At 40.5% G+C, this 25,433-nt stretch overlaps 1 protein-coding gene across 1 annotated transcript in view; it reads left to right on the top strand.

The window, feature by feature from the left end:
• NEB (nebulin) overlaps positions 1–25,433 on the top strand; it is a gene marked incomplete at its 5' end in the record, with an annotated part of 105,640 nt that overhangs the window by 50,686 nt on the left and 29,521 nt on the right. Inside the window, 22 exons of the mRNA XM_039220676.1 lie at positions 5,647–5,751; positions 6,381–6,485; positions 6,739–6,843; positions 9,156–9,260; positions 9,434–9,538; positions 10,162–10,266; positions 11,330–11,434; positions 12,761–12,865; positions 13,500–13,604; positions 15,098–15,202; positions 15,578–15,685; positions 18,198–18,302; positions 20,163–20,267; positions 20,664–20,768; positions 21,436–21,540; positions 21,630–21,740; positions 22,430–22,540; positions 22,781–22,882; positions 22,986–23,090; positions 23,738–23,848; positions 24,531–24,635; positions 25,185–25,289. Of these exons, the coding sequence (XP_039076607.1) occupies positions 5,647–5,751; positions 6,381–6,485; positions 6,739–6,843; positions 9,156–9,260; positions 9,434–9,538; positions 10,162–10,266; positions 11,330–11,434; positions 12,761–12,865; positions 13,500–13,604; positions 15,098–15,202; positions 15,578–15,685; positions 18,198–18,302; positions 20,163–20,267; positions 20,664–20,768; positions 21,436–21,540; positions 21,630–21,740; positions 22,430–22,540; positions 22,781–22,882; positions 22,986–23,090; positions 23,738–23,848; positions 24,531–24,635; positions 25,185–25,289 (2,328 nt within the window). The remainder of the gene's footprint in view (positions 1–5,646; positions 5,752–6,380; positions 6,486–6,738; positions 6,844–9,155; positions 9,261–9,433; positions 9,539–10,161; positions 10,267–11,329; positions 11,435–12,760; positions 12,866–13,499; positions 13,605–15,097; positions 15,203–15,577; positions 15,686–18,197; positions 18,303–20,162; positions 20,268–20,663; positions 20,769–21,435; positions 21,541–21,629; positions 21,741–22,429; positions 22,541–22,780; positions 22,883–22,985; positions 23,091–23,737; positions 23,849–24,530; positions 24,636–25,184; positions 25,290–25,433) is intronic.

Below are 25,433 nucleotides of genomic sequence, written 5' to 3'. Positions count from 1 at the left end.
TACTTGCCTCACCAGAAGAATGATGGGGCCATGATAAAATAATGATCCTCCACTTCTATTTTTTAAAGAGTTTGAGAAGGATAGATATTAATTCTTTGAATGTCTGGTAGAATTCATCAGTGAAGCCTTTTGATCTTGGATTTTTGTTAGTTGGGAGGTTTTTGACTATTGATTCAATATCCTTACTAGTAATTGGTCCCTTTAGATTTTCTATTTTATCATGATTCAGTGTTGGTAGGTTGTATGCTTCTAGGAATTTATCCATTTTTTCTAGATTGTCCAATCTGTTAGCATAAAATTATTTATAGTAGTCTCCTTTATACTTTATATTTCTATGATATCAGTTATAACATCTGGTCTTTCATTTCTGATTTTGAGTTCTCTTTTTCTTGGTGAGTCTAGCTAAATGTTTGTCAATTTTTTTTTATCTTTTCAAAGAACCAGCTCTTTCATTGATCTTTTCTATTGTTTAGTTTCTGCTGACAAATATGATACTCTTACGGATATTCCATTGTATGTAACAAGCTGTTTTTCTCTTGCTGCTTATCTTTAACTTTTGACATTTTAATTATCAGGTGTCTTGGTATGGATTTCTTTGGGTTCTTCTAATTTGGAGCTCTCTGGGTTTCCTTGATCTTGATGTCTGTTTTCTTCTCCAGGTTAGGGAGGTTGTCAGCTATTATTTTTTCAAATAAGATTTCTGTCCCTTTCTCTCTTCTTATGGAAGCCCTATGATACAATGGCTAGTCCATTTGGTGCTATCCCACAATTCCCTAAGGCTGTCTCACTTTTTTTTTTTCTTCATTGTTTTCTCTTTTTGCTGCTCTGATTAGGTAAACTCCACTGCCTTGTCTGTGAATTGACATATTCTTTCTTCTGCTTTATCTAATCTGCTGTCGAACCCCTCTGGAATATTTTTCAGTTCAGTTATTGTATTTTTCAGCTCTGTGACTTCTGTTTGATACTTTCTTATATTTTCCATCTTTTTGTTGACATTCTCACTGTGTTCATTCATTATTCTTTCCAATTTGGTGAGCATCTTTATGGCTGTTAATTTAAACTTTTTGTCAGGTAAATTATTTCCATTTTGTTTTTAGTTTTGCTCTTTCATTTGAAGCATATTTCTCAATTTCTTCATTTTGTTCAATTCTCTGTGTTAATTTCTATACAATAAATGAAGCAACCACCTTTCCCACTCTTTAAGGAGTGGCTTCCATGCTAGAGGTGAAACTTGTTGTTCAGTCTTGTTTCATTTCTTGGCTATCTCTCAAATCTTCATGCTTGTGCAAGTAGCCGATTGTATTTTCAATAGCTCCCAGTAGTTGAGGATGTACTGAGGCCACCCAGTGTCCCAAAGGGAAAGATCTTAGCATTTATATTCAGGCTGACTGGAAGCCAGACCCCCTGGCATCAGCTTTTAAATGTTTGCAAATATATACAATCCCAAGAGACTACAAGCATAAATCCTGTTGGCCACCAGAGCCAGACAATCTAGAGTTGTTCCCTGGCTGGTAGTCATAGAAATTGGGACTCCAGACCAGTATATACATATTTTTCTAGATGAAACCAATAAGCTGGATCAAGGCAAAGGTAGAGAACCAAGATGGCATCCACAACCTATGTTCCTTGTTATTAGCAGCTCTACTAAATGTGTGTCAAACCTAAGGCCAATCCCTCAAGCCAAGGATTCAGGATAAGCAAAGAGGCCTCCTTCATAGAAAGACTGGGAGTATGTCTCAGTCTGTGGAGTGCCTTTGGGGTGGTAGCTTACCAAGAACTGTCTTTCCAATTGTCATAGTCCTGTGGGACCCAGGAATACAAGCCCCCTAGGCTACTAGTGCTAGGCAATCAAAGGGTATCCCTTGGTTGGCAGCTGCAAAAACCAGGCCCCAGATGTATAAAAAGTTTCCCTCCAGGAGATGCTGGTGCTCTGAAGCACAGTGGAGGGTGATAGATAGTACATGCCCTCTAAGATCTCTCAAAAGGATTGTAGTCAGCCCCAAGATACATTTTTTTTTTAATTTTTTTTTTTTTACAAATAGTTTATTGTCAAATTAGTTTCTACATAACACTCAGTGCTCATCCCCAAAGTGCCCTCCTTCATGCCCATCCCCCCCTCCCCCCCACATCCATCAGTCCTCAGTTTTTGTCAGCATTCAAGAGTCTCTCATGGTTTGCCTCTCTCCCTTTCCCCCACCATTTCCGCCCTTCTTCTCCCCCTTGTTCCTCCGTCAAGTTCCTCCTAATCCTCCTATACGTGCAAACATATGATATTTGTCCTTCTCTGCCTGACTTATTTCGCTCAGCATAACACCCTCAAGGTCCATCCATGTTGCTACACATGGCCAGATTTCATTGTTTCTCATTGCCATGTAGTATTCCATGGTATAGATAAACCACATCTTCTTGATCCATTCATCTGTTGATGGACACTTAGGCTCTTTCCATGTTTTAGCTATTGTGGAGAGTGCTGCTATGAACATTGGGGTCCATGTGCTCCTATGCCTCAGCATTTCTGTATCCCTTGGGTAAATTCCTAGCAGTGCTGTTGCTGGGTCCTAGGGGAGTTCTATTGTTAGTTTCCTGAGGAACCTCCACACTGTTTTCCAGAGGGGCTGTACCAGTTTACATTCCCACCAACAGTGCAGGAGGGTGCCCGATTCTCCACATCCTCGCCAGCATCTAGAGTTCTCTGATTTGCTCATTTTAGCCACTCTGACTGGCGTGAGGTGGTATCTCAGTGTGGTTTTGATTTGTAGTTCCCTGATGAGGAGGGATGCTGAGCATCGTTTCATGTGTCTGTTGGCCACCCAAGATACATTTTTAGTTAGAAGCCTGCCCCTCAAGCTATAGTCTTGATGATTAGCTAACAAGTCTTTGCAAAAAGACTGAGCTCCTGGGTCTGTTTTCTTTTGCTGTGCCTGAGGATGGTAGCTGTTTAAGAACTCTTTCCCTACTGATTACTGTCCTGTGGGATGCACAAGAGTAGGTCCTACCAGCCACTAGACCTAGATTGTATAGAGGTGTCTCCTGGCTGCAGGTGCAAAAATTGGACTCCCAAACGGGCTATGAGTGGGTGACCCTGCTTATAACAGTCCCATGAGACCAGAAACACAAGTTCCCCTGACCTTCAGAGCAAAGTGACCAAGAGGTGTCCTGAAAGTGGTAGCCACAAATAGTGGAATGAATGAAATCTTGTCATTTGCAACAACTTGAATGGACCTCAAGGGCATTATGCTAAGTGAAATAAGTCAGATAGAGAAAAACAAATACCATATGACCTTTCTTATATGTGGAATCTAATACACACACACACACACACACACACACAGTAGTCACCATAGGTGGGGAGAAGTGAGTGAGAGAAATTTAGTTTAAATAAACTGAATTTTTAAGAAAATACTGATCCAAAAAAAAAAGAAAAAAGAAAAAATACTGATCCAAGCCAGTATTCTGGATTTGGAAAGTCTTTGGTAGAACCTATAAATCTGTTTTAAGAAGGACTTTGGGATTTAAAAAAAAAAAAATTTTAATGTTTTATTTATTTCTGAGAGAGAGAGAGACAGTGTGAGAAGAGGAGGGTCAGAGAGAGGGAGGCACAGGATCTGAAGCAGGCTCCAGGCTCTAAGCTAGCTGTCAGCACAGAGCCCAATGCAGGGCTCAAACCCATGAACCATGAGATCATGACCTGACCCGAAGTTGGACACTTAACCAACTGACCCACCCAGGCACCCCAGGACTTTGGGATTTTTTAGGATCAGGAAAGTTTCAAAAACAATGAGTAAAAAGTTTGGTGGCAAAAGGAAGTTCCAGTTCTTGGCTTTTGAATGGTCTTTGAGTTGTATAGATTCTTGACTTTTATTGTAGTACTAGGAAGCAGAGATGTTGTCCCAAGAAGTATGAACAATACATACCAAGTATAGGGGAAATACAGCAAAAAGAAAATTATGGAATTGACATGGGAATTTTAGTCCCAGATTTACTTCCTAGTTTGCCTTATTATATTAAATTCTCTCAACATTTATCAGAGGACTACTATCTTTCAGATCTTTCATCCAAGCACAAGGTGATAAAAGAATGATAGAGCTGAGCCCCTGCATTCCATAGGCTCATAATGTGTGAAAAGAAACAAACATCAATATGATAAATGGTATCCTATAGGGATAATCAAGACAGTATGTACTCTAGGAGCTTTTCAGGCAGATGAGAGGGGAAAAAACATTCTAAGCAGAAAAGGCAGTATATGGAAATGGCCATCATGAGTTCTTGAAGTTGGAAATAGTTTCAAATAGTGTGGAAGAATGTGAGGAAAAGAGACTGGAAACATAGGATAGAAGCCAGCTCATGAAGACTCCAGGGAACTATCTTAATATTGGACTTGTGAAAAATCATTGAAGAATTACTTATGAGCATTAATAAAATCTTCTCAGGTTTGTGAAAGATGAATGAGCCATATGGAGTGGTCCAGTGGAGGACCTAAGAAGGTGTTTTAGGAGGCTCTTGAAGATGTGTAGAGAAGAAATGATAAAGGAGACTGAACTAGGGCAGTGGCTGTGAGAAAGGAGAAATTGGATCAGACTCAAAGGCTATCACAAAGTTAGGAGCCCAGGATTCATGACTCTTTATTCTGAGAATAAGGGAGAAGTCTAAGATGACTTCCCAACCTTCTGGCCTACATGACTAAGAGATCAAGGAACCATTTCCCAAAGTAGAGAAAATAGATGAAGAAGCAGATTTGGGATGGAGATGATAATATAAAGAAAGATACATGGAACATGGTAAGTTTAGGACATTGTTGAAAATTTGGATCTGGCTCAGGAGAAACCCTAGATATATAGATTTGGAAATCCTCAGTCTCAAGTTGATGATTGACGTCATAGGTACAAATGAGGTTACACAAGGAGATGTGTAGGGTGAAAGAGGCCAACCCTGACTCCAGCTAGTGGCAGCTAGGGCAGCACCATAGAAGGAAGCCAAGGAGTGCCTAGAAAGATGGGAGGCCACTCAGAATGCTGGAATGGGAGGCAGAGAAGAACACTTTCAGGAAAGAAATTGCTGAACAGTTTTAGTTGCTACAGAGAATTGTTTCTGTATTTGGCAGTTGTAGTTTTTGGTCATCCTAATAAGAATGACTTCATTGGTGTGGTTGGGTGCAAGCCAAACTGTTTCCCTGAGAAATTAATCAAAAGAGAGAAAAAGAAGAAATACATAGTAGGCTCGGCTGTGAAAAGCAGAAACAAGGTCGTCAGTACAGATTGGAAAAGGCTTAGTGAAGGGAGGAACTAGAATTTGTTAGCAGATGAAGGGGAGGGCTCGAGGAACAGGAAGGTTGGAGGTGTAGAGGGGAAGGATATAATTAATTGCTGGCACGGTCTTCTAGAATGGGACAGGTGAGCACAGGACCAAAAACACAGGAGGCTTGAATCTTGAGCAGGTTTATAGAATGTCTCTTATTTTGATACAAGAGAAAAATGAAAGAAGGACTAGGGAGGTAAATAAATGATTGGTTTATTGGGCAGAAGCTGAGTTTGTTGCAATGGGACAGGCCCTGATTTCTTTATGAAGTAGGCAGTAAAAGCATCTCTCAGCAGAGAACATAAAGTGTCAATGAAGCAGAAATAATGGTAATGACTGTTTTATGTCCAGCTGGTGTACAGAGCTGCAGGCAAAAAGCAGAAGTCTATCTTCACCTCAGTTCCTGATACGCCTGATCTTTTAAGAGCGAAGCGGGGGCAGAAGCTTCAGAGTCAGGTGAGATTCATAAACCTATAGCACCAGCCTCACAGGGGGTGTTTTGTGGGGCTGACCACTCCAGGTCAGTGATAGACCCTCACACTTGATTGTCCTTGATAAAACCTTATGGCCCTTAACTTCAAGAAGTAGTTTTCTTTTGGGCCATCATAACTGTGGTTGTGTGTTACATAAACAAGTAATCCCATGTCTACTTTTCTAAGTTGTATATAACTTTTGTTATTGGATGAGTGATCTGTGGGCTAAACTGCTTGCTTCATTTAATAGGACCTATCTGATGTTCATGACAAATGAAACCACAGTTTATGCATTCAGATGAAAATGGGAAAGAGTGTGTTGAGGGCTCTGTCAGAACCTTCTCGTTCTTCCATTGGCATTCTTTATCACAGAGATTTAGACTGGGCCACACCCAACAGGAAGGGTATTTGGTAACTAGCATGTTGTATACGTGTTTCCAAATGTGAAAGACAGAAATAAAGGAACAGAAATACGTATGATAAATGAAAAACCAGGACAAGAAGAAGTAGACATGGCCCTCCCATTTAGAGGGTAGAAATGAATGAAAATGACTGGAAACTAAATAATAAATGTTTTATCTCTATCACATCTGATCTCTGTTCTCTGATTAGTATCTATATGTTGAACTTGCCACCAAAGAAAGACCGCATCATCACGCTGGAAACCAGACCAAAGCCTTGAAGCACACTAAAGACGTAAAGGACATGGTCAGTGAGGTAAGTCAGGAATTTGGCACCAGCATACACTGGGCTAAAAAAAAGTGTTAAAGCCTTCCCTTTCTGCCTCTGATCAGAGAACTCATTTCTGTAATTGTGCTCAGCAGCATTAAAACACAAAATATACAGTTATTCTCTTATCGAGCCAGATACAGCATGGTTTCTAGGCTGGATCTGTGATGTGGTTATGAATTGGGAAGGATGAAAACACTTGAACTTACATTTGTCTCTTTCTTCCATCTCTATTTCTTAGAAAAAGTACAAAATTCAATATGAAAAGATGAAGGACAAGTACACCCCTGTTCCAGATACGCCAATCCTCATCAGAGCCAAGAAGGCCTATTGGAATGCCAGTGATGTATGCATCCTTTTCTTCTTTCTTCTGTTATGACAGTCAAGGTTGCCGTACCTAAGAAACAGAGGATATTACAGTCATCCATACTTCAAAGACCTGGCCCACAACATGGGTCATGAGAACAACACTGAAACCACAAAAGGGCATAAATAGTATCAGCCAGGCACAGTAGTTAAGAATAATGCTGAGAGATGCTAAAAGCCTGTCGTTCTTCTCCTTGCCCTTCTGGACAAAGCCGTGACCCTTTCTTATAATTCTCTGTTGGCATTCGCCAGGGATACTTGGCAACTAATTGTTACTTATCCATAGAGTCATGGTCTTGGCATCAGCCAAACACAGTTTCAAATCCTATTGCTGTCACTTGCTCTCTGTATGATTCTATATAATTTACTTAATTTCTCTGAGACTGTGTTTTCTTATATGTGAAATAAGGATAAGAACTCTGATAATTAAATTAGACAAAACAAGATAAAATATGTAACATTCCTGGCACAGTGCTGGGCTCTTAGTTGACACTCAGAAAATGTTTGTTCCCTTTCTTTTCTTGACCACCTAAGTCATGAGAATGACACAGTTGTTAGAATAGGAGGAACAGATTTTCATTTCCCATAATACATGATCAAGGACATAACTGGCTTTTAATGGTAATGAGATTACCTGTTAATAAAGATAGGAAGTTAATCAACTCAAGGTAGGTAACCAGTTCTTATCAGTTTTGTATCTCAGAGCCCACCTGCAAATGCATTGCACCCATTACCAGAACCAGAATCCTGGAGGAGTGGCCATATTGGGACATTAACTTGGGCAAAAGCTCAAGCAGCTCTATAAGCCCTCAATTTAAGAATATTGCTCTAGGATTTCAAGGCATCTTAAAATCATTACAGTCTAAACAGAAATGTGAAAGGATTCAGCAAATTGTAACAATATATCAGTTCATTTAGAGCTGAAAGAAGTTTGCTAGCCGGACTAGTCCCTTGGCTCCCGACCCTTTGGGATTCTTCAGGTCCCACCTCTGGTGTACAGAACCAATGGCTTGATAAATAGGCTGAGCACCTAGTGCCGGTGTCTTCTAAAACATCCAAGGTAATTAGCATGCTCTTCACTAAATATAAAATGCCCATAGAAGTGGCCTAGGTGCTGCTCAATCCTGAGGCATACCAACATACCAGGGCACCTGGCTTTACGCTCTAGGGGTCCAGGGGCAGAACATTTTGCTTAAAATATAAGCTAAGAAAGTCATATCTGTCCTCAAAATCTATCCCATAAGGTATTTTTAGTCTTCGTGTGACATCCTCATCTTTATCACTTCAATGTTACTGTTGAATATTAATTTGAACCAAGCCTACTCTACATCACCACTCTCTGGGAGTGGTCGCACAGTGAAATTGGCCCCTGGGGCTCATTATGCCTCAATGGATAGCCCCACCCATGCTCATAACTCTAACCTTTAAAGTAGTCCAGTGTAATCAGGGTTGTATCTGCCATTGAGTTTGGCTTATGTATAGGTGGCTATCCTCACAAGTGGAGCCAAGCAATTTTTTTTTTTTCTTAAATAGTTTATTGTAGAGCTAAGCAATTTTATGAGATCTGGAAACTAAAGTTACAGTGTCAGGAGAAAAGACATCTTTAATGATGTATTTTTTCAGCTACCCAAAAAGAAAATACTTATTTGAGGTTGAAAACAGACTACTCAGAGAAGTACCCATCTTGTGTAAATAGGATGAATCTTGTGTGATATTCTTAGGTTAAAGTCAGAGATGTTGTCTCTTGAGATACCACAAAAATGAAGATGACAAAATAAAATTTTAAGACTGCCTCATGGAGAAGGCATTTTAATACTAAGAGAAACTAAATCTTTCTCCTGTTTCCATGTACATTAGTAAGTCTTGGGCTCAGCAAGACTGTTTGCATTTTTCCTCCTCCCAGTTAGCTTGTTTGTTTGTTTCAGATTTAAACAAACTTATTAAGTAGTTTCAGATTTACAGAAAAGTTGCAATGATGTACAGAGAGTTCCTATATACCCTACATCCATTTTCTCCCTTGTTAATGCCTTACATTACCATCGTAGAGTTGTCACAACCAGTGAATTCATATTGATATATTATCATTAACTAAACTCTGTATTCTATTCAGGTTTCACTAGTTTTTTCCCCGATGTCCTTTTTCTCTTCCAGGATGCGAAAATGAGCTTTTTTATCTCTCCTGAATTTATTCAAGAGAGAAGACTCAAGAGACTTCAAGCTTAAAAGAACTCAATTATTTAAATTGGTAGTTTTTTTTTTTTTTTACAATCTGTGTGCTTTTTCTCTTTCCAGCTACGCTACAAAGAAACATTTCAAAAGACCAAAGGAAGATACCACACTGTGAAGGATGCTCTGGACATTGTGTATCATCGCAAAGTCACAGATGACATTAGTAAAGTATGTCCCTACATATTTCTACTTGAGTTGGGCTTAATAATCTACCATCTTTTTTTTTTTTTTTTGGTTTGTTTAAGTACTCTCCCTTTCTTAAAACTCTCAAGAGAAAAGTAGACTTGTTTTACATTAAAGTCGGGTAAGACTTTATAGCTGTCTTTGTGCCTTTACCCTAGGTGAAATACAAGGAGAACTACATGAGTCAGTTGGGGATCTGGATGTCCATTCCTGATCGCCCAGAGCATTTCCACCATCGGGCAGTTACTGATGCAGTCAGTGATGTGAGTTTTAAAGTCTTCTGTTTTTACATATAAATTCATATTCCCATGTGATTTATAAAATTAAACACTGAATAAAAATTGAACACTTGGCTGGATTTTAGATCGTCTATATGGATGTTTAAATCCTAAATCTCATTGCTAAATAACTGAACTTTAATGTAGGAGAGAGAAATATATATTCAAATTTATAAACCTAGATGCATGATATCATATTACGTGACTGGGAGTGATATACTTCATTTAAGATTTAGCCTATTTTTGATCATTTGATGAGACAACTTCATGAAGCAATGAAGACACATAACAATGCTCATTTAGAAAGAAATTTCAGCTCTCTATATGAAAATACAACTGCTGAGATAATATACTTTCTAGGAAAATATGCCTACTGAATTTGAACTGCTTTAATTAGTATTAAAAAATAAAATCTCCATATAGAACAATACACCATAAAATGAGGAGAAATCAGTATTAGTAGAAACTTCTGTTAAATAATTGCCTTAGTACTTTAATATTCTTTATATGTCAGTAGTCAGAGCTACTATTGGTCCTCATGTATTGATTCTAACTTACTACTTTTGGAGACAGGTTCATAAAATTCTTTGATGATGTTCTTCTCCCAGGTAAAATATAAAGAAGATCTGACCTGGCTTAAGGGCATTGGTTGCTATGCCTATGATACCCCTGACTTCACTCTGGCTGAAAAGAACAAAACTCTCTACAGCAAGGTATATCCACTCAAGGATAAGAGCCACCTGTGTTTAACATATTCCAGTGCCCACAGAGAGAATTGGTACTGAAGAAATAACTTTTCATATGTCCATCCCTGCCCTTATTTCTAGACCCTATAGTTAGAGTGCATACTGAATTGTTCACTCTGCTTAGGAAGTTTCTTAGTACTGACTTCACTGACTCTAGTCATCATTTATTTATATCATTTATTTGAATTTGATAAAAAGTCATCCCAGTATAATTCCTCATGGCCCTTCCAAAACTCCCTCCCTATTACTGTGTCTCTGAGTGACTTACCTTGTTAAAATTGATATGGTAGGAAATATAAAGTGGGATTATTTTAATCTACAAATTTGATGTGTGACTTGAGGCAAATAACTTGGTTTTTATGTCCTCATTTTCTTATTTACAAAATAAAGCAGGTGGACTAGCTTCCTTTGAATTCTAAAATAAGAGTCAACAATTTTTTCTGAAAAGTGCCAGATAGTAAATACTTTAGATGTTGTGGACTACATTCTGTCACATAGTCTTTGTTACAATCCCCCAAAATTGTAAAAAAAAAAACAAAAAAAACCCCAAAAAAACCCACAAAAACGTTTTTAGTTCATGGGGTCATTTCAAAACATTTTTAGTTCATGGGGCCATTTCAAAACAGATGGTTAGCTCAACTCTGCTTTAAAGTATTATGATTATCTGATTAATTACTGGGAAATTATTTCAAATTAGTGGATTAAAAATGCCTTCAAGTTTACATGGAGTAAAACAAAATAAAATAATATTCATTATACTCTATAGAAACAAAGAAGAAACTGATTTGTGTTTTTGCCTAGAATGGAAGATAGATCTAGTTGCCATCCATTCAATAAAGTATGTATTGTGGGGCTAGTGTTTAGGGTATTCATGCGGGTATACTCTTCATTGCCTTAGGAGACAAAGTAAGTGTTCAGTAATTGCTTATTAGCCTCCATTGAATAAATTGTCTCAGTTGTATGATAAATTACGTGTCTTATTCTTAAGGTAATCACAGTCTATCAAGTAATCCTGTTCTGTTTTCTCTAGTATAAGTATAAAGAAGTGTTTGAAAGGACAAAGTCAAATTTCAAGTATGTCGCAGATTGTCCAATCAATAAGCATTTCAAGTACGCAACTCAGTTGATGAATGAGGTACGTATGACGTTTTCCAGTTAAGCCTATTCAGTTCCTTTAAGAAGTATAGTTATTTGATTAAAACCCAATACATAAAATGACAGGAAAGTTTAATTTAAATGTTTAGATGTTGATTCAAGATAAAGATTTGGACTCTTATAATGTCACCATCTGATGGGCTCTGCCAAAAGCAGAGTGAAAAAACTGTCCAGCGAATAAAAAAAGTGAAGGGACTGTCCAGAGTGGTGTAAGGGTCCCACAGCCATCATTGCCTCTCTTTCCACTAGCATAGGGCAGCACAGCCCTTTAGGTGACAAGAGGAAGGAGGTCAAGGATTTTGTTCACTATCACCTCAACTCCCTTAAACATGGTATTGCGTAAGGGTGGGAAATCCAGAAGTTCAAAGTTCACTTGGGGTCCCTTACCAAGGCACAGAAATGGCAGTGGTTAGAATAGCTACCCCTAAAGGGATAGTTGTGATTCATGTATTCAAATGTACTGCCATTTGTTATTCATACATTGGTGCAGAGAAGTATCCATTTGCATCCAAAATATTACTTTATATTCTGCCCAATCTTTTCTGGAACTGTTGTAGCAATAATTTAAATTTATCTTAAAATGGCCAAAGTGAGCAAACTATGAATTAAATTATGTTTGGATGGCTTTATGTTTAATTTCCTACCTTTAGATTTTCCACAGATTTATATAATTTATTTTCTAATAAGTAGAATGTATCTAAAAATGAAAATGTAGTCAATAATATGTTTATTTCAATATATTAATCTTTTGTTAATTTCATTATTTTAAAATTTGATATTGTTGATTTTCAGTAGATTTCCAGGCAGGATAACTGAAGAATTACTGTCAGTAGCTTCCTAGGAAGACAGTCTTAATATATTTTATTTCTGTTTTTATAGTTTGCAAAGGATTTCCAAGGTCTCTTTTATAATCAAATTCACTACCTTTAGAAGACTGGTAGAATTTGCCCATGAATATGCTTTTTTGATTCTCACAGCCTTAAATAGTAAACCTGTAGCTCATCAGTGCCTTGTTTCAGATGCCATAAAACAACATTGCTAATGGCATCATATTTAAAGATGGAAGATAGTCATGCACAAGGTAGTCCAATTTTGGTGTCATCAGTCAGGTCTATCCAAAGCCCCGGCCTTCTCCAGGTGATCTTCACTTGACTCTATTTGCCTTCATGTTGTTACTACCCTGCTTGCCGTGGGAGCCCACCTCTTAAATGACCTATTCCTGGCTCTCTGGAGTGTCTATCTTGGGACATTTCTGTGTAACCTTGAAGTTCTACTCTTGCTATAATTTGATATGATGTTTGAGCAGAAAAAATACAGAGCTGATTATGAGCAGCGGAAAGATAAATACCACCTGGTAGTCGATGAGCCTAGACATCTTCTGGCTAAGATCGCAGGCGACCAGATAAGTCAGGTACTGTGATGGGGCTGGCTGGACAGCCCAGGAAGGACTGTGCTCCCGATTTCTCATGAGATGTCGTTCTGTCTGCTGCAAGGATGTCATAGGTTCTGCCTATGATATTGGGATGTTCTGTTTCAAATATCTGTCTAGCCACCCAAAGAGCCCATGAGCTATTTGAGTGTGCCAGTCCATGCTCTGTGTCCTCAAATATTCTGTGGTGAAGATAAAAAGGAAAGCTGGGTCTCTCCCCTCCTTTATTTTTCTGGAGTGTCTAATTGTAAACTGCCATTGTAAACTGCAAATTGAGTTGCAAAAGCAAAAACAAAGACAAAAACTCATGGAAGGAAAGAAGACAGAACACCGTAGTGGGTTTTTCTACCCCAGTGATGTATTCTTTCCTATAAGGCAATGCTGATGGGACGAGCTATATTATCTCCCATTCACAAGGACTGAGGATGCTCAGTTGCAAGGATTGCAGTTGTACTTGGCACTACGATGTGTGTAGTGTCTTCACCCACATGTATATTTGAGCACATAAAGTGTGTGTGCCTACATCTCTTCACTCAGAAGTGATTGGGATATAGAGCCATGTTCTTTTCTGTCTTCATAAGTCTCTTCTGTGCTTCACTGCTCTTTGCATGAACAGAGAAAATATAAATCTAGTGCCAAGATGCTTCTGAAACAAGGATGTAATGAAATTCTGCGTCCAGATATGTTGACTGCCCTCTACAACACACACATGTGGAGCCAGGTAATGTCTGATATGATGTGAAGAAGGGATTGAGAGGCCTTGAGGGCATTCACTTTTATGCTTTCCTTGATTTCCTTCCCCCTGCTCTCTGCCCAAACTGGTTTCACATGACCTAGCTGCATAAATATTCCTTCCTTATAAATGAACTCTGGCTGTGGCCAAGTGTGGTGACACAGCAGCCAGCATCTGTAAGTCATCTTAACTCCTAGTAGGATTAACTGAGACTTTTTCAAACTTTATTTCCAAATTGGTATAACATTAATTTCAATTTTTTAATATTTGCCCCAGGAAATGGATTCCTTATGGAGTAAGGATATTAAGTAGGTTCAGTGGTTTCTAAAATATCTGAATAATGTTTTCATCTGGTATCTGTTGTTCGGTGATCACTACAACAGTACCATTTGGAAGCGATGAAGACCGCAGTGCCACTCTCTGAATCTTGTACATATTTATGGCCTCGAGTTTGATGCTAATTTGCTAGGTTATTTCCAACATGTCTGTCCTCACACACATGTGTTAGCGATGTTTCTGGTGCCATTGCCTCCCCACAAGGTCAGTTGAAGCACACATCACCACTTTTCCATCACATGCTGAAAGGTACATGTGAAGCAGCAAAAAAACAAAAAAACAAAAAACAAAAAAAAGACAAACAAACAAAAAAAAATGAAAAACAACAACAACAAAAAAACCCCACCACAGTAATAATTGCTTAACTACCAGATATAATGTTAGTAAAATCCCATTGTTCCCACACACAAAAAGTTATTAACCTTTTGTATTAGAAACCCATTTTATCACTTAAGTTGGGCACCAAATCAATACATGAGATGAAGGGGATGAGGTCTCCATAGAAAATCCTGTTTGCCTGAACTTGCTCCTTTATCCTGCCTGATATGATTAGCACATAGTTGTGCATGAAATTTTGTTGTGCTCTCTGTATCTGTACTGCTTTAAACAGCTTGTGTGCATGAAAAAACTCATGACTTGGAAATTACAAAAATTAGTGTCTTTGTGAAAATGATAAATACTATATACCATATATACTCATTTTTTATTTTATATCTGTTTCACCTTTGACATGGATACATGCCTTAAGACATTCTGCATATTTGATGCAGCATAGTGTAAGTGAATCATTACCTGTCAGAGTCCAGAGAACAAGAGTGTGGCTCTGGCTCTGAGATTCATTCTGTATATGTCCCTTAGTTCAGTGTTTTAACCTCTCTGCTCCTGAGTTTCCACATGTATGCAAATACAGAAAATATCACTTATTATTTGCTACTCCATTACACCATCACCATCAAATATGGACTTGTATTAAACATTTCTGTTAGGATTAAAAGAGAAAGTATGACCCCATGCCCCACATTCCCCACACGTGTGGCTTATGTAATAATCCTACTATTTGCTGTGGGACTCTCTCAAGAAAATTAGATTCCCAAAACCTCTTGATTCTCCCTCAAGTTAACTTGTTCTTCTCTTCTACACTTTAGATCAAGTACAGGAAAAACTATGAAAAATCAAAGGACAAATTTACCTCAATTGTGGATACTCCCGAACACCTCCGTACTACCAAAGTCAACAAACAAATTAGTGATGTAAGTACAAGAAACACTGAGTGGATTCTCAAGGTCAGGGAGCATTTGCAGATATGGAGAGACATTTTTGACTGTCAAAAGGTCTGGAAGATTCTACCACTATTTAGTGGGAGGGAGACGGGGATGTTAAATGCCCTGGTATGCTTACAACTCTTCTTTTGTAATAAAGAATTATTCCAACTAAATTGGCAGACACACCATTTTAGAGGCAATGGACCTTTAGCAGAAAGCATGAAATTGCCTATTGAGTTTATAGAATTGCCTTTCCTTTGTGTACACTAAAAAATACCAAAAAAATTGTATCTATATTTTACAGTACGTTATATTGTAAATTGAGGTGTACCATATTGTCTCCTTCTGCTTTTACTTCTTCAGATACTTTATAAATTGGAATACAACAAGGCCAAACCCAGAGGCTACACCACAATCCATGACACACCCATGTTGCTGCATGTCCGGAAAGTCAAAGATGAAGTCAGTGATGTAAGTACAAGAATGGCTTTGTAGCCTTTCTTATCTTGGGCTCTTTCTAACATGTTATATAACAAACCCTTTTTCAGTTATCCATTCCTGTGTAGCAATCGACCTAAAACTTAGTGGCTCGAAACAAAAATCATCCTTTTTTGCTCATGATCCTTTTTTTAAAAAATATTTTTTAATGTTTGTTTATTTTTGAGAGACAGAGTGTGAGTGGGGGAGGGGCAGAGAGGGAGAGGGAGACACAGAATCTGAAGCAGGGTCCAGGCTCTGAGCTATCAGCGCAGAGCCCGACATGGGGCTCAAACTCATGAATGGTGAGACCATGAGCTGAGCCAAAGCTGGATGCTTAACTGAATGAGCCACCCAGGTGCCCCTTTTTGCTCATGATTCTTTGAACTAACTGGGCACAGATGAGGAGATCCTCTATGTCTTGTATTGTTGGCAGGCAACTGAAGCCTAGGTGGGCCAGGACATCCAGGATGGGTCACTCACTGAGGATGGCTCTAGGCTAAGGGCTGGACTATTATATAGACAGGAACCTCTGTTTGGGTCCTTTCTATATGGTTTATATGTGTCAAAGCACAGTAGAAGGGTTCTAAGAGGCTGGAATAGAAACTTCCAGATCAGTTAAGGGCTACGCTTAGAAGTGACAGAGTCACTTTTGCCATATTTTGGTAGGCACAGTGCATATCCAGATTCAAGGGATGAAGAGATAAGTGCCACCTTGGATGAACAAATAGCAAGGTCACATTGCAGAGAAGCATGGAGCGGGGGGGGGGGGGGGAGGGGTTGTGGCATTATTGAGGCCATTTTGAAAAATGCAGTATGCCATAAACACTATTAATATTCTGTAAGCTTTGTCTTGACCCAGAAGAACAAGGCAGCCATTAAATTCTCATACTCTGAATTTGAGGAAGAATTATATTAATAAATTTTCAGATATGTGGCTAGATTTTGTGGTTGAAAACTATCTCCATTTTGGTTTAAAAAAATAGATTAAAAACTTTAAAGAATTCCATGTGGGCATCAGAAAGAATAGTAAAGGCAACTGTAGAATAGCTCATCCCCCCCCCCCCCCCCCCCCCCCCCCCGCCAAAACCATGACTATGGCTAGTGCGCAGGAATTCTTTGGTACATAAATAAATGTGTTCACACTATTGATCTGGAATTGCCATGAAAAATGTTAAATACATCCAGTGCACTGTTGATAAAGGCAGAAATGTATAAAACATTTTTAAAATGTTTTCATATTTTTATGTGAAAATAAGTTTTGGCACTTCAAACATGAACATCACTGGTTCATAAACATCTATCAGATCCCTTATGTGGAACAGTCCATTCCCCCTCACTGCAGAAAAGCAAAGCATTTCTGTATCCATTCCCCCAAACTGTCTGATTATAATAATAACTGGAGATACAAAAAATATTGATTTCCAGGCCTTTCCCCTATAAGTACTGATTTACTAGGTCTATGGCAAAGTGGTAGACAATTGTGATTTATATGATTACACTACGGGGCTTCCTTAGAACAGGTTTACTTCACACTTAACACTATAACCTAAAATCCTCTGCAACAAGTAGTGGGAAGGCCCGGATGGTACCCCAGAGCCTGTATTTAAGAGTAGCAGAAGTGGGTGAAGCTAGAAACGCCAGGCCCAGGATAGGCAAAGTACCTGTTAAGCCCACAGAGGCTAAGCTTTCCCATTCTCTCTCTCCCATCCAAACCCACACACGCCCCAACTTGCTAGATGTGGCCCTGGCAATGATGGTCGTGGATGGTACCCATCAGTTCCTTCATTTGTCAAAAACTGATTGGTACACAATCTTTGTCCTCAAGGGGTTCAACTTAATGGAAGAAGAGACTGATAAGTACATAATTACAACATGATAAAGTAACAGCCAGAAGTGTGGGGGCATAGACAGAGGGCAAGACTAACAACATCTGGGTAAGCTAGTGGGTGGAAGTTTCTCTTCCATCAGCAGTTTTCAAGATGTTCTGAACTCAGGATTTTCTGATTTGGGGAAGGGAAAACACACATGGCCCTTTCAGCCAAGCTTAGGGGACATATATCCTATGGTGGTGACACTGGTGAGCATACTCCGTGTGTTCTGGGGAGCTGGTTTTAAGATCTGATACAGGGGTGCCTGGGTGGCTCAGCTGGTTGGGCAGCCAACTTTGGCTCAGGTCATGATCTCACAGTTTGTGAGTTCAAGCCCTGCGTCGGGCTCTGTGCTAACAGCTCAGAGCCTGGAACTTGCTTCAGATTCTGCATCTCCTCCTCCCTCTGCCCTTCCCCTGCTCACACTCTGTCTCTCAAAAATAAGTAAACATTTAAAAATAAATTAAGATCTGATACAGGAAAGTGCATGACTGCTTCTTTCTTTACAACAGATTTATTCTGTCTTAGGAAGCATTATTATAGTCATGGTAATTTATTGTTGTTGTTGTTGTTGTTGTTTAATGCTCAGTAGGCCACTTTAAAAATTAATCTTGTCACTGTGTTTCCTCCCACAGCTGAAATACAAAGAAGTTTACCAAAGAAATAAATCCAACTGCACCATTGTGCCAGATGCTGTTCATATCAAAGCAGCCAAGGATGCCTACAAGGTCAACACCAATGTAAGTTCCAGAAACTTCCCTAAGTCTAATGGGGGATTTATCAGCTCCTGCAGGACACATGACCTCCTTTTACATGTCTTCAGGTGTTTGAACTGTAATAAGTCTGGATCAAGAGTTAGGCCCCAGGAGCAAGACTAATGATGCTGGATTCTAAATGCTGCCTTTGGCTCTCACAAAGGAGAATGGGGAAGAGCAAAGGGGGCCTACCCCCATACCACAGCGGCACACCCCTCAGCCTGTGTGCCAGGTGGCTGAGAAATAGAAGACTTAATTCTGAAATGAAGGTTGCACTTTGGAAAGTGTTTCAGCTTTCATTTTTCATTCCCCCCACTCTCTGTGTCCTCCTCCTGCCCTGAATCCTAGAACCTGCTTCTTCTGGAAAACGCACCCACACACATGTGCACACACACATACACCGTTTTAGTCACTTGAGGCTGTCAGAAGTTGGCCTAGGCCTTTCTACTGCTCAGATCTCCCTGCATGGACTTGAATCGTGTGTGTGTGTGTGTGTGTGTGTGTGTGTGTGTGTGTGTGTGTGTGGTGGGACGTCTTTTTTTTAATAGTTTTTATTTATTTTTGAGACAGAGAGAGACAGAGCATGAGTGGGGGAGGGGCAGGTAGAGAGAGGGAGACACAGAATCTGAAACAGGCTCCAGGCTCTGAGCTGCCAGCACAGAACCTGATGCGGGGCTCGAACCCACAAACCGTGAGATCATGACCTGAGCCGAAGTCGGACATTTAACCGACTGAGCCACCCAGGCACCCCTGTGGTGGGACATCTTAAAGCCTCAACCACAGAAACATTTTTGTGCATTTAGATGAGTATTGACTTTTAAAAGATACATAGATAGTTAAGTAATGAAACCACAATTCAATGCCCACTAGTGCCAGAGGGAACATATATTTATCAGGGTCAGCAGACATCTTTGGGGGCTGGCAGGTAGCTTACAGGTGTCCCAAGGATGGACTGAGGGATGGGTAGCAGGATGGATGTGTGAAAAAGCAAATGCAGTAAAAGGTACACTGTAGAATCCAGGCATGTATGGGTAGATGTGTGTTCTCTAATATTCTTGCAGCCCTGTTGTATATTTGAAAAATTTCACAATAACATGGGGGGGAAACTCATTGAATAGTATCAAAAGCATGCAGATTATTTTATGCAAAAAATATACCTTGACAAAAAAGAGGGAGAAAGAGTAAGGAAAGAAATGTACCTGACAGTGAAGGCTCTTCCAAGGACAAATTAAATTATGTAGCACCTCTACCTCAGATCTGGCCCCAGGCAGCCAGCTGCCCAGCTCAGGTGAAAGTCTAGCAAGTGTGCAAGCCAGTCTCTGTGGGTTTGAGTCCCAGCTCTGCCGGTTACTAGCTGCCTTCTCTTGGGCAGTTTGTTTAGCCCTCTTGAGAGTTCCCCAGCTGTCAATTTCATGTGGTTGTCATGCAGATTAAAATGAGTTAATAGTTATGAAGCACTTAGAAAAGTGCCTGGCATGAGATCAATACTATAAGCTTAATAATTGAAAAGACTATTAAGCTGAAGTTCAGCTAGAAGTTAACAGTACTTGACTCTGAAGATGATAAAGCTGCACTGGCAGAGTTAGCGGAATGGTAGGATTAGTTCACCTGGAGGCCTTTACAATTTTTAGCCCCTATTGTGAGACCAAATGGTCCCACAAGATGACCTTTAAAATGGCTGACTAGTTGCGTCAATTGTACAGAAATGTTCACTGGGGCTCTCTCTTGCATAAAGAACTGTGATTTGTTGTGTGTTGAAATGTAAGCGGAGTCCCTCTGTGCCACGTGCAGTTATGAATTCAGCCCAGTGACCAAAATGATTGCTTTCTGTCTTGTTATAAACAGCTGGACTACAAGAAACTGTATGAGGCCAACAAAGCCCACTGGAGGTGGACCCCCGACCGACCAGATTTCCTCCAGGCGGCAAAGTCATCCCTGCAGCAGAGCGATGTGAGATGGGAGAGGGAGTCGGGCTGTAGGACACACCTGAGACAGAAAAATGAAAAACTACTCATAATAACCACTGTTCCGGGTGACACCCTAGCTCACTTGAGATCCAGTCAGGATGGGGGCAGGGAGAGTGGGAGGCGTGGGCGGCAAGTGCAGGAGGCAGAGGCGGCAAGGAGCCTGGTCTCCCACAGGCGGGGTTGGGAACTGGGGTGAGCAGGCTGGGAGGGCTTGGTCCTGGCCACAGGGCTGGAGAGGGGGAGCCCAGCATGCGGTGAGGGGCCAGGAAACCTCTGCCCCCCCCTTCTGGTAGCACGTCCTCATAGTACCCTTCACAGAAGGATCCTTTACAAATGTAATCAAATGCCTCCTTCTTCCTCTGCCTTTCTTCTGTTTCAGTTTGAATATAAGCTGGACCGAGAGTTCCTCAGGGGTTGCAAGCTCTCTGTCACTGATGATAAAGACACGGTCCTGGCCCTGAGGAATTCTTTAATAGAAAGTGACGTAAGTATCCTGTGCCTTCCGTGATGGCTAACCTCACTCAGGGCCGTCCTCTGTGGCACAGTCCCCGGTGACACCCAAGGAACGACAGAGGAGGCTGCTGGTGTAGGAGCTCAGGCGTGAGTCCTGAAATGCGACCCTGCCCCCTGAACACCAGCGACAGGGCAGAGCGGGGCCTCAGCAGGGGGAACCATTAAATCTAGGCGTCCGTTCTTGTTCTATGCTGCACCACAGATAATTCGCACAGCAAGAGTGGGGAACTGAAGTTCTGGCTGGATTCTATGTGGAAACATGCGCTTTTGTGTAGGCATATTCTTCCTATGCTGCTGTTTCCTCGTCTATAAAGGAGAAACGGTGATGCCTCCCAGGATTCGGAGGCAGATCAAATGACATATTTGAAAGTGCTTTGAAGTAAGGTGAGGTGCATAAAGAAAGTTTCATCATGAGGTCCATTTTGATTGTTATCAAAGGCTCATCTTGCAAGAGAGAAAGAACATCGCTTGTGTACCTTTCCCAAGGTTCCCACACATCAAATCCTTTACTGAGTTTAATGTTCATCCTACGTCCGTGGTGCTGTTTTTCCAGCTCTATCTAGTGACTTGGGGACCGAATAAATATATACAGGACTCCCAGAGGAACTAAAGACTTATTCTTTTTCACCCCTATGTAGCTGAAATACAAAGAGAAACATGTCAAGGAAAGAGGAACCTGCCATGCTGTGCCTGACACTCCTCAGATCCTCCTGGCAAAGATCGTCAGCAATCTGGTGTCTGAGGTAATCCTCTAGCAACCATATGCTCTGCTCTGGTCTTGGGCTAATGCCCTAGGCAGACACCCTAACAAGCTCTCTGTGGATTCCCTCAGAACAAGTACAAGGACCATGTCAAGAAGCACTTGGCCCAGGGCTCGTACACAACACTGCCAGAAACCAGGGACACTATTCATGTCAAGGAAGTGACCAAGCATGTCAGTGATGTAAGTGACCAGCCCCACGACTCTCGGCAGCAGCAATGCCGCTTGACCGTAGAATCCAGGGAAATCTGACACAAGATTTCCTGTATGTCGCTTCACCCTTACCATCGATGCCCATTTGTGAATTTTCAATTCTGCTTCAAAGGACTTGATATTTATTAGGTTTCCAATTATGGCAACTATAGGAAATGTGGGCTTTGCCACGGGGCGTGTTATCTGCAGTATAAGATGTTAGTAACCTAGCGTTAATAAAAGGCGGAAGCGTTGCTGATTAAGAGTGGCCTCTCCTGTCGTTACACTGCTAAACAATTGTAGAGAAATAAATCACTACTTTGTATCTCCATCATCTCTGCCCACTTTGTCCTTATCAATGATGCTTTAATAATCATGGTATTATATTTTGATGAGCCCCAAATGGTTCCTCAGTGTATTTTTCAAAGATAGAAATGGTAAATGAAAAAGCTTAATTGACTTGTAGTCAGCCCCCCGAAGATTGCCGTGTATTTCAAGTGTTAGGTTCCAGGATGGAAGTGACCAGGAAGAGCTAGAGTATGGATCAGAGATCCAGGTTCCACACTGATGCCAAAATGGCAAGCCATTGATTTTCCTAGAGATCTCCTCACAGTTCTTCAAGTAAATCTGTTCTGTTCCCAGACTCCTCTGCTCACACAAGTAATTCTGGCTCTATTTAGACAAATTACAAAAAGAAGTTTGTCAAGGAGAAAGGGAAATCCAACTACTCCATCATGCTGGAGCCACCAGAGGTGAAACATGCTATGGAAGTGGCCAAGAAGCAGAGTAATGTAAGTTCCCCCCTCTCCACACTCTCAGGGGTCCTGTTGAGCCAGGGGATCCCAAATTGGAGCATGCTGGACTGTTTCCAGTGAGTGGTATCCCTACTTTCTCTGGTAGTTTAAAAAATGCAGTAGCTCAAAAGAATTGGTTTGGTTTTCATAAAAAGTTTCCTTGCGCTTAATGAGGATTTTCTCAAAGGTAGCATATCTCCCAAGTGAGAGAAAACACTCTTTTCTCTCCAAACAAAGGTTGCTTACAAAAAAGATGCCAAAGAAAACCTGCATTACACCACAGTGGCCGATCGGCCAGATATCAAGAAAGCCACGCAGGCAGCCAAACAGGCCAGCGAGGTAAGCGTGTGGTTAAAATGTACCTGCTTCCCAAAGGTCACCAACTAGTACAAGGCACCCACCCCCTAGAATGTATCACCCATTTTGGTTTTCTTGGATTCAGGTGGAGTACAGAGCCAAGCACCGCAAGGAAGGCAGCCACGGGTTAAGCATGCTTGGTCGCCCAGACATTGAAATGGCCAAGAAGGCAGCCAAGCTGAGCAGCCAGGTAATACATACGGGCAAGTGGCAGCTCTCATGTGAGAAACCTGTGGGAAGAAGCTATTCCCGGGATGAAAGTGCAATAATAGCAACAAAAGAGATCCTGTCTTTGATAGCAGTGCTGAGCTTGGCAAAGTTGTGTCATGAAGGTGTACCAAGGACCTTCTCTCTCATTTCTGTCGAACATCTTCAGGCCTTTCTCATTCTCCACTTTCCCATTTATGGGTGTGTCTAGATGCTTGTGTGCTTAACTATCTTCATGGAAGAAAAACATCAGTTATGAGGGCCTACTGGCACCTCTTCTCAGGTAGTAAGATTACATCCCAAGTGTTGGATTCATACTTGAGTCAACTGTGGGAACTTAATAGGCAAGAGTCATGAAATTCCGACTTCTAGAACCCAACCAGATGCAGGCACCTTTATTCTTTAATTCAGCATCCATATATGCATGACTGGGCTCAGAACCGGGGGATGAACAGATGAACATAACTATTAGCTCTGCTCTTCTTTACTCTTCCAAGGGCCCTAGTCTGGATAATAAGTTATGTGATCACTTTATATATAACATGTTCTTTGTATTTATATTTCCTCATTTCTTTGTTTTCAAATTAATTGATGTTCAGAAATAATTTGGAGTTTTGCATTTCCTGTTAGGTTAAATACCGAGAAAATTTCAACAAAGAGAAGGGCAAAACACCAAAATACAATCCAAAAGACAGCCAGCTCTACAAAGTCATGAAAGATGCTAACAATCTCGCAAGTGAGGTATGTGGGTTTTTAAAATTGTGGTAAAATATATAACATGAAATTTGCCATTTTTTATCTTTGTGGGGTGCCTCTCTGGCTCAGTCAGAAGAGTATATGACCTTGGATCTCAGGGTTGTGAGTTTGAGCCCCATGTTGGGTGTAGAGATTACTTAAATAAATAGCATGTACAATTGCGTGGCATTGACTGTATTCACAGTGTTGCCCACCCACCACCATTATTTCCATCGCCCCAAACAGAAATTCTACAACCATTAAGAAATCATTCTCCATTCCTCTCTCTCCCCAAGCCCCTGGGTAGTCTTTATAATCTCTTTTCTGTCTCTATGAATTTGCCTATTAGAGAATTTTATGTAAGTGGAATCATACAATATTTGTCTTTCTTTGTCTGGCTTATTTCACTCAGCATAATGTTCTCAAGGTTCCTCCATGTCATAGCATTTGTCAGAGTTGCATTTCTTCTTATGACTACATAACGATCCTATTGTATGTATACACCACAGTTTACTTCTCCGTCTGTTGATGGACTCTTGAATTGTTTCCACTGTTTAGCTACTGTGAACGAGGTGTGTGATTTTCATCACCATTTGTTTCAGGATATGGGATATCTTAGCATGGCTTCCATTAGTACTGGTTTCCATTTCTTATTTATGTGATTTCTTTCTTCCCCCTTGACATGCAGGTTAAATATAAGGCTGACCTGAAGAAACTTCACAAACCTGTGACTGATATGAAGGAATCTCTGATAATGAATCACGTCCTGAATACAAGCCAGCTTGCCAGTTCTGTAAGCTCAGTCATTTCCCACAGCAACAGCGTGTTTCACCCATTTGTGGCTGAATTCCTTTGCTGAGCTCACACACATCTCCCTCTCTGCTCCTGAGATGCTAGATTTATTAGAAAACTCTTCTGTTGTTTGAATACATTCTTCCAAATTACACATTTGTCTATCCATTCTCCACTGACTGTAACATCCCTCAGAATATAAAAATACTTTTATTCTTTTGAGTATTCAAACTTTTTTATTTCCCAATTAACCAAGCCCTTCCCTCCTTCTAAGGACATAGAATTATGGTTTGGAACAATTTCTTTCACTTTTCACTTTTAAAGCCCACTTAAAATAAGCCATATGACCAAAGTGTTTACCATCCTGTGTGAACTGGTGGTACTGAACATGGATCTTCCTCCTCTAAAATGTTTTCATAACTGCCCACTTAATGTTTGCTGGTTTTAATTTGGTCTTGACGATGCTGAGTAAATGTCTAACCTAAAGAGGAAACACAGGAATGCTGAGCAGCTTTTCTCTCAATGTGCCTTTCTACCACCTTCCCCTCAGTACCAGTACAAGAAGAATTACGAGAAGAGTAAAGGCCACTACCACACGATACCGGATAATCTGGAGCAGCTCCATCTAAAGGAGGCCACAGAATTACAGAGTATAGTAAGTCAATCATGACCACCTTCTTCCCTGATGCCCATTCAGCCACAGTGTCAAAAATGTTTATGGAGTCCCCCTTAGAATGGTAGTTATAGTTTTAATAACCATTGCTGGAGAAAAATGCCCAAAGAGATGAGGGAGCTTGGA

This window comes from Hyaena hyaena, unplaced genomic scaffold (genome assembly GCF_003009895.1).
Source record: "Hyaena hyaena isolate Hyena2069 unplaced genomic scaffold, ASM300989v1 scaffold_900, whole genome shotgun sequence".
In the NCBI taxonomy this organism is placed as follows: Eukaryota; Metazoa; Chordata; class Mammalia; order Carnivora; family Hyaenidae; genus Hyaena; species Hyaena hyaena.
Note: the sequence above shows the minus strand (reverse complement) of the source record. Positions and strands in the feature narration are given on the sequence as shown.